This window comes from Verticillium alfalfae, genomic scaffold, assembly GCF_000150825.1.
Source record: "Verticillium alfalfae VaMs.102 supercont1.5 genomic scaffold, whole genome shotgun sequence".
Classification (NCBI taxonomy): Eukaryota; Fungi; Ascomycota; class Sordariomycetes; order Glomerellales; family Plectosphaerellaceae; genus Verticillium; species Verticillium alfalfae.
The window spans coordinates 1,861,090-1,870,384 of NW_003315034.1; the positions used below are offsets into that span (position 1 = coordinate 1,861,090).

Here is a 9,295-nt window from a genome sequence, read left to right on the forward strand (position 1 = left end):
CGCCGTCATGCTCGCATATCGCTTGTCTCATCCAGATCTTTGATACCAGCCGTGCTAGCTTCAGGGTGCCTCGGCCGAAGAAAAGAAGGTCTTTTTTGAACCGTAGGCGTGGGAGAGAGAAGCGTGCGACTCTCCACACCATCCAATCCCTGTCCTAGCCATTTGCCCCAGATGTATGGATGCCGGGAGGAGCGGGAGTAGTCCAGCGGCCGTCTTGGTTCTGGATGAACTGAATGAATGGCCGACTGCCTTTGCTTGGCAAGGGCCCCAACCTTCGTCACGGCTATAATAAGTCTCGTCCACCGTCCCTGCCGCTGACCTGTCTCAAGCACCTTCACTTCATCGACCTCGGCCATATTGAATCGCTGTGCCTTCCTCGTACAGAGTGTTCCTCCTTCCCCTTGAGTCTTCGAAAACGTGCCGACTCGGGTTCGGGCAGCGACGACGGACAGCTAGTTCCGTTGCCGTCTTACGACCTTTGACTGAGCCTCGCTCTGCGACCCTCCGCCTCGTCTCAACCTCTCTTTCCTTTTCGGGCCCCGCTTCAATACTGACCACCATCTTCAACTCCGACCATGACACGTCAAACTGTTCCCAACCTCTCCCGTCACACCGACCTCACCGGTAACAGTCACGGCGCCGGTTCTGCTCCTGCATCCGCACCCGTCCGCAGCGGCCATGTTCCGTACAACGTCCGGGAGGCACCCTTCGGAGCGCCCAAGCATCTCCGCATCGTAACCATCGGCGCCGGAGCCAGCGGCCTCAACATGATCCGGACCTTGCGCAACACCCTGCCGCCCTCCTCCTTCGACAATGTCGTGTACGAAAAGAACGCGGACATCGGGGGCACCTGGTTCGAGAACCGCTACCCGGGCTGCAAGTGTGACGTGCCGTCTCATAATTACCAGTTCTCCTGGAGGAAGAACCCCGAATGGTCCAGCTTCTTCGCGGCGGCCGGCGAGATCGAGGCCTACCTATGCAAGCTGTGCGACGACGAGGGCATGCGTGCGGCGATCAAGACGTCGCACAAGATCCTGGGAGCCGCCTGGTCTGAACCGAAGGCTATCTGGGAGCTGCAAGTTCAGAACTTGACGACGGGTGACACCTTCTCCGATTACGCCAACTTCCTCATCGATGCCTCCGGCATTCTAAAGTAGGTCGACGGTTGTACACCCGTGGAGAAATGTAACTAACAATACGGTCAGCAAGTGGAAGTGGCCCAGCGTACCGGGTGTCAAAGATTTCAAGGGCGCTCTCGTTCACACAGCAGCATGGCCTGAAAACTTTGACTTCAAGGACAAGACCGTTGCTGTTATCGGCAACGGCGCGTCCGGCGTCCAGGTTCTGCCAGCGATTTTGCCTCGTGAGTGAATGCAGCCAAGCAGTGTTAGTGCGGCACCTGCTAACAGAACCAGATGTCAAGAAGCTCCACCACCTCATCCGCTCTCCCACTGCCATTCTACCCCCTAGGATAGCTACTATGAAGATGGGTCGCGCCGCTCCCATCATCAACCAGATTGGGCTTGATGAGCAGGAGAACTTTACTCCCGCCCAGATCGAACGGTTCAAGTCTGATCCCGCCTTTCTCGAGCAATTCACCCAGGCTCTCGAGATGGACTCGAACATCAAGTTCGCCATTGCTTTGATGAAAGACAGCCCCCAGCAGCAATGGGCTGCAGGCAAGGTCCGCGAATTCATGACTGCCATGCTTAGGGGAAACGAGAAGCTGTGCCAGCAGCTGATTCCAGACTTTCCCCTGGGATGCCGCCGCATGACTCCTGCCCCAGGCTACCTCGAGTCGTTCCATGACCCAAAGGTCTCGCTGGTCACGACCTCGATTAAGCGATTCGTTCCTCAGGGCATCGAGCTGGAGACGGGCGAGCTGATTGAAGTGGATGCAATTATATGCGCCACAGGCTTCGACTCTTCGTTCAAGCCCCCTTTCTCCTTGGTTGGCAGGCACGGCAACTTGCAAGATATCTGGACCGTGGAGACGCCCAAGTCCTACATGTCTCTTGCTGTCGCTGGCCTGCCCAATTACTTCAGTCAGTTGAACCCCTCTTGTTGTCTGTCCGATATCCAACTGACACCCGACACAGAATTCCTCGGACCGTATGCCCCAATTGCCCACGGCGACGTTTTCACCCTGTCGGAACACATTGCAACGTACATCGCAAACCTTATCAACAAGGCGCAGTCGGAGAACATTCGCTCCCTGGCACCCTCTCAGGCTGCTGTCGACGACTTTGCTGCTCACGTGGCGGCGTTCATGCCCCGTACCGCCTTCTCTGGCAGCTGTCGCAGCTGGTACAAGCAGGACGAGGCTGGTACGGCCGCACCAGTCGTGGGTCTGCACCCCGGAAGCCGCATGCACTTCATCTCCATGCTTGCGCGGTTCAGGGGAGAGGACTGGGAATTCGCGTACGAGAACGAAAGCAGCGCAGCCAAGGCCAACAGGTTCGCGTATCTGGGCAACGGCTTTACGATGCAGGAGGCGGCCCTCTTGAAGGCGGCGGCTGCCGCCGCTGCAGCTTCTGCTGCTGCGTCTGGGAATTGATGTTCGGTGGAGAGGACGTGACAGACATCGTGGCAGAGAACTGAATAGACTGCAGCACAAAAGAAAGGGCGCTGCGAGGGGGGGGGGAGCGGGAGGGGGCCATGTCCTTTTGGGTGGATTCGCTGGCGTTGCTTCGGTCGGTCCGCTTTGTTTAGAGGTATCAGCGCCAGGCGGCATGCGAACGAAAGCTGCTGCTGCTGTCGCGGTTAATGAAGTTACGGTCTATGAATGCGTTGTCCATGCTGCGTATGGCCTCGAGTCCAGTGTCGCTCCCAACGTGCACCACTTGAGAAACACATGATGACATGGCTTCCTTGCACACAACAGTGCGCACATGGATAGGCTCGTATAGGGTGTGTGTTAGTCTCGGCTTTGGATGAACTGAATCACTAATGCAAAGGCACGAAATATGAAAAATATGTTTTGATTGATTTCTCTCGATGATCCACGCCCGACCAGACTTCACGCCCTTTCCCATCCTGGCCAGTGGTCCTCCGAATTATCACCCTGATCAACCTTCTCCCAAACCCCATTTTCTTCCTCGCAAAGAAAATCCAGCCCACCCAGTGGCATAACACAAGCTTAGAGTTCACATGTCATTGAAGACACAATGAGGCGAAAAAAAAGGACTAGTCAAAAGAAAAAAAAAGAAAAAAAAGGGAGAGATCATCAATTGACATCTGATTTGCAGCGCCAACGGGGTTATAAAAAAAAAGGTATCTGTGTGGAGAAGCGAAGAGACAACATGGGAATTACGCGCAAGGACGATCGAACCCTGAAAACCCGAGGAGGGCCCCAAGAAAATGGCAGCAGCAAAAAGTACAACAAAATTGGCCATCCATCTGACAAACCTCGCCCTCATCTTACGCGGGGGTACCCTCGCGGCTCCTGCTCTCCCTCTTACTCAGGAAGCTCCTCCGCATGGTCGACCGCGGGCTGTCCGGCTCCTGCGGCGTCGGGGTAAATGTGCTCTTGACAGTGACGGTGCCGCCACCGGCCTTGAGGACCCTCTCGGCACCGCTGCCAGAGTCGTCGACGACATAGGGCACATCACCGAGGTCGTCGTCGCTTCGGAACGTCCTGTCGCCCTTGACCTCGATCTTGAACTGGGTGTCGGGTGTGCAGGTCCACTTGAAAGACTCGTTGAACTGGATTTCGCCGCTCGGCTCCTTGTGCTTCTCCGTCTTACCGACCGTCTTATGCTTGGGCGTGAGTTGGTGAATGACGACGTAGACCTCCGACGCGGGTGGGTAACCGGACGTGGAGACGATGCTAAAGACAGCCGTGCCAGACCCGGGCGACGCTCCGTTTGTGCTATAAATGGATGCCGCACCAGAGCTTCTGTTTCTGCTATGTCCGAGAGTAGCGCCATTGGCAGTACCAGGAGGAGTGCTGATCGGTGACTCATTGCCATCGGGGACGGGCCCCGAACGCTTCAAGCCGTTCCCATTTTCTGTAATGGTCGGAGTGTCGTAGGCCGTGGCCGTGTTCCTATCTTCGTCGTCCTTCTTGCTCCTCGAGAAGACGTTGCGAACCAAGCCCCCCACACCGGAACCGACAGCTCCAGCTGCCTTGACGGGTGCCCCGGCAACGCCGGTGACGATGCGTCCAGGCACAGCAAAGGTTCCAGAGAAGGTTGATGTGCCCTGCCGAGTGCGTGCCACGTACGCGGGGCGGAAGAGCAACCTCAGGCGCACGACGCCTGACTTGCCATCCAGGAGGAGTTTCGTCTCGCTTGGCTTGAAAGGATCGATGTGCTCCAGATTGATATCAGCAGAGCCGAGGAGATCCGGCTTGTCAGCAAAGTCGTAGTCCCAGATGACAACTTTGAAGTCGGCACCTGTACGCGACGGCACGGGGACCTCGAAGAATTCGTTCCATACAGGGTGCAGAGTCTTCTTCTGCACCTTCGTCTTGTATACCTCCTCTCCATTGAGCTCGAACTTGCAGTATGGGTCACTTTTGCCGTTGCGGTCGGCCGATGGAAGATCTTCGGCGTCAAGGACGTCGACGCGCAGGGTGCCCATGTTGTTGATACTCTCGCTAGGATCGAGCTTCATCTTGACCGGGATGTACTTCAGGCTGACCTTGACGTTGCTGGGACGGCCATCCTTATCGGTCAGCTTCAGCATGGTCGGGTTGTTCTACAGCATGTTAGTTACGGACCCATATCGGCAGCATTCTGGGGGCAAAAACTCACCAGGCACTGCTTCAGAGTGTCCAGAGTGTTGCCTTGCAACTTGGCAATGGTGCTCTCCTTGTCCTTCTCATTTCCTTCGACGGCCTGGCCCTTCTCGCGGACTTTGAGAGTCAGACGTGAGAAATCGATCTCGCGAATGAAGCAGTCACCAATCTCGTCAAACTTGTGCTTCTTGTGCTTGGCAGCGGACGAGATGTACGAGGGGAACGCCATGTCATCAACCCACACTTCCAGGTGAGTGTTGCTCTCCGGCATCTCGGCTTCCATCAACTTGAAGATGAGCAAGCCAGTCTCATATTTGAGCAGCTGCTCAGGAGACAGATGAATCTTTGGCGGTCCTTCTGACTCCTTTGACTTTCTTGTGGAGGTAGGCGTCAACGGAACAAGGGCCGAGCTGTCATCTCCTTCCGACGCTTTCTGCGACTTGTTGTCCAACGTGGAGCTGAACTTGCCAGCAGTTGCAGATCGTGCAAGGGGCTCCGGTTCGCCGGCTTCAGCCTCTGGCTTCGTCTCCTTTGCCTCTTCCTCCTCTTCCTCGGGGTCGGCAACGTTGAGGGTGGGATAGAAGGAGACATTGTGGATAAGGAGACCCTTCGCAATGCCCTTGCCATGGAGTTTAAGCCCAGCCTCCTTGATCGTCTTCTGATCATGAACAAGGTATTCGCCGTGCTCGTCTTGAAGATGTAATCGCCTGCCGCAACCTCAATCTGACCCAGACTACGGTCCTTGCCCATCTTCTCCGAGTCCATGACCTCCATGGTCAGTTTCTCTCGGTTAGAGTGCACCGGCACGTAGAGAACTCGTCCCAATCAGGGTCAAGTGTGTTCCTGTGAGTGACGGTACGGGCCTTTTCAATGCCTGACAACAGGACACGGACGTAAGGGTCAGACTTGCCAAGAGTCTCAAAGTTGCGCAGGTCGCGGGCGCCCCTAAAGTAAAAACGCATGACGCCGATGGGTGTCACGTAGCCGCCTGTACCAGAGAGCACGCCAGAAATAGCGACGGGCTTCCACTGTGCCATCATCTTGACACGGCCTGTGGAGGCTCCAGCCAGGTGGAACCACTCCTGACCCTTCTCCTTGCACTCCAGGATGTCCTCAAGCTTGATCTGATATTTGCCAATAACCTGGTCGCCAGTGATGTCGCGATCGTCCTTGATAGTAACGCCGAGCTTCGCGTGCTTCTTGTCGGTAATAAGCATCTCCTTGGACCCGTTGTCCCAGATCGGATTGTTCGTTCGCTTGAGTTTTTTGGTGTTGTGCACGTCGCGACCGTTCAGGTGGAGGGTGGCATAGGGGTTCAGGAGACCAACCAGGCTCTTGGTGCCATCGAGGTCTTTGGCCTGCTCGACGGTGAATCGCAGAATACCAGTGTTCGATTCTGGGGGAGGCTCCTCAGAGCCATCCTCCAGCTTGGTCGATTCCAAAACTGGGAAGAAGCGAACGTCAATGGAGACCTGGCCACGGTTCTTGCCGTCAGCAAAGATGTCGAGTCGCTCGTTCTCGTGCACATTGAGCTCCTCCACCTGGTCCAGAGGGAACGATGCTACACCAAGCTCCTTGTGCTTTCTGAAGTCGTTGTAATCGAAAACCTGAATGTCCAGAGAGTCGGTGAAGGATGTGATGATAATGTAGTGAGTTTCGTTCCAGCGAGGGTTCGAGGTGTCACTGATGTGCTTTGTACGCGCCAGCTCTTGCCTCCTGTTCAAGCTGAGAACGGCATACGGATCGATGTCGCCGGCGAAGCGATCAGAGTTCTTCAATCCTTGAGCTCCGTGCAGCGTAACAGCCAAAACACCGATCGCTTGGTCAACAGGCGTGCCGGCAAGCATCTTCGCAACCTCAATGGGGAAGACGTTGGGTGCGTACATCATCGGTGCCAGGTTTCCGTGAATCTGCTCCAGGATGAAGGTCTCCAAGCCGGGAATGAAGTTGATGTCGAAGCCGAACGTCTCACCGCCAAGAGGCTTGCAGACGTAGTCGATAGTGGGCCTCTCGAGGAAGCACATCTCGACCTTCTCCACGTGGGGAAAGGGGATCTGCAGCTTGATCTTCAGTCGCATGATGCCCGAGAAGGCCATGTCCTCGACAATTACATCGAGACCTTTGCTGATCATGGCCTTGCCGACTCGGATTTCGAGAACGACTTTGGGGTTGATCTTGCTCTTGATCTGCTTCGAGGTCATGTCGGCGGTATCGTTCGGTGTGAAGCTGAATTTCCAGTCCATCATGACAATGTCGTCTTCGGCCTTGGGGTACGTCTTGACGTGCTCCATGCGAGGCGGCTTGGAGCCGAGTGTGAACGTCTTGAGCTTCAGGCTGTCGAGGAATGCGGGGGTCGCCGAGCTCAGGACCTGATCGACCGAGTTGATGATGGTCTGCGCAAGAACCGGCTGGTAAATGGGCCAGAATTTGAGGAGGAACGAGTTGATCCTTTCGAGCGACTCGTGATCGTTGTCAAGCTTCTTAAGCTGTATCTCCCCAATTGATGTCCTTCGCGGAAGTTTCGACGAACGCGACCGAAGCGAAGTGCGGTTATTAGGTCGAACACGCTGCCATGATCCATGAAGACCCAGCCGAGACCCACCTCCCGAGAACTGCACCGAGCCAAGAGGAGATGCAGGCGAAGACGATTATGGCGGCCATTGTGGTACCAATTCTCCCGTAGAATTTTGTCGGGGACCTTGCCTTCGAGCCAGGTCGAGTGGTCCAGGAGACTCTTCGGCATTTTGAGTATTGTCGTTGGGCCAACCGAACTGGGGGGCCCCTCCTGTGCGCTCGTATGGCTTCTCGACATCACCACCAGGACCTGCGCCGTCCTCGATGACGTTGCCGTCGGCATCCTTGGGGACTTCGATGATGCCTTCTTTGCTGGGGGGTGGGAGATCAGCAGTCGGCCCGCTGTCTTCACCAGCTACATCGGTGACGACGGATACCCCGTGGGGTCGTTTGCTGTGGAAGCCCTCGGGGACGGCCTGGCGGAAGATGGTCAGCTCAGAGCCCGAGTTCATCGTAACCTGGGCCACGGACGGGGCCAAGCACGACTTTGAGAAGGGGGGGGGGGGTCAAGGACAACATACCTCTCGCGCCTGGCGGCGCTTCTCGTCAGGGCTCGCATCTGGGTCGAAAGTGAAGGCAGTGACGCCGGCCTTTTTCGACTCCTCGAGAATCTTCTTTTGCGCATCATCGGCGCTGACGGTGCTCTCGGGGTCCTGGGCGGCCTCGACGGCACCCTGGACCTTGAGCTCGTTCTTCTCGGCAGCCGTGGACATGGTAGTGGTGATCTGGCGAGTCAATTGACAAGGTGTCTAGCTTGCTGGCGCGTGACGGCGCATGCGGCGCGGGTTGTCGAGGGGTCAGGCTCGAAGGAGGCGGATCAATTGATGAAGTACAGACTGCTGGCGGGGCAGAGAGATCGCGGGGAAAGGGACGAAGGGAAAGAGAGCGGTCGCGATGGCAGGACGAGAAGAGAAGGAATGGTGGTGTAGCAAGTCTCCCAGCAGAAATGGTGATCGACGAGGGTCAGTCGATTGGCGGTGGCTGGACGGGCGGATCGGCTGGGTTAGGTTGGCGATAGTGGGTGAGCCTAGTTGGAAGGGAAGGCGTCTGCTAGTGTGGTGGTGGTGGAGGTGGTGGTGAGATAGCTGGTAGCTCTACAGAGCAGCCCACAGGGGAAGGAAGCTTGGTGCCCGTCCGTGTCTTGGGAACCTGGAACAGCCTGGAAGGAGAGGAGCAGGAGGGGGAAGGGACAAACAGCTAAGGGAAAGAGAGGCTCAGTTCTGGTCCAGGTAGGGCAAGAAGGGAGGGGGGCAGCAAGGCCAGATGAAGGCAAGAAGCAAGAAAGAGGGTTGAGCGGTGCCACACGTACGGTTAGGGTGAAGTGAAGGGTTGGGGCCCGGCTGGCGATGGATTGCGTGGTTTCCAGCTTCCACTGGACAGGTTCCAAGTCCCAAAAGTTGGAGCTGAGCTGTGCAGATTGCAGGTTGCAAAGCTGTCTGGAGCTCCCACTGCTCCCACTGGGGCTGTCTTGGCATGAGCGGACGGATAACGACGTAATGGGTTCAGCTCGACAGGCAAGGAATGGCCGGTCGTCTTTCCGTCCTGCCCACTTGGCGCTTTGCGGGTAGCGCAACGTAGCGGGGAGACCCTGGCTCCAGGCATCTCTCGCGCTAACGCTGCCACCGAACATGGGGTGGCAGGGCCCACTACGACGGGCAGTGTCTGGTCAGTGGTGGGCACCTACCTGTACCCAACCAGTCAGTGTAGTCACTGAGGTCACTGAAGTCACTCGTCATCCGTCGACTCAGCATCTACTGCCTCAGCTGGTCCTGTTACTCAAGAAGCTTCAGGTGCCCTCGAAGCTTTAGCTACCTTACCTACCTTACCTACCTTAGGCGCCTAGGCTTTGTTAGGTACCTAGGTAGGTAGGAAACGGGTACACCGAGCAATTTCCCACCTCATTTCTGACCCTCTCCAGCCATCTGTCTCAACACACCATCTATCTGACAATCTGTACAACTCTCTCGGGATTTGGAATCA

General features: G+C 56.4%; 2 protein-coding genes across 2 annotated transcripts; one reads left to right on the top strand and one right to left on the bottom strand.

Annotated features, from left to right (window-relative positions):
• Positions 1-575: 575 nt before the first annotated feature.
• On the top strand, positions 576-2,557 carry VDBG_04899 (phenylacetone monooxygenase; the record flags this gene model as incomplete). The annotated part of the gene is made up of 3 exons (XM_003005247.1): positions 576-1,153; positions 1,206-1,363; positions 1,476-2,557. 3 exons carry the CDS (start codon positions 576-578, stop codon positions 2,555-2,557), a joined length of 1,818 nt encoding a protein of 605 aa, XP_003005293.1.
• An 863-nt stretch (positions 2,558-3,420) lies between these two features.
• VDBG_04900 (tricalbin-2) lies at positions 3,421-8,028 on the bottom strand (the record flags this gene model as incomplete). The annotated part of the gene is made up of 5 exons (XM_003005248.1): positions 3,421-4,701; positions 4,758-5,399; positions 5,596-7,353; positions 7,411-7,731; positions 7,837-8,028. The coding sequence occupies 5 exons, from the start codon at positions 8,026-8,028 to the stop codon at positions 3,421-3,423; spliced, it is 4,194 nt and encodes a 1,397-aa protein (XP_003005294.1).
• Positions 8,029-9,295: the final 1,267 nt, after the last annotated feature.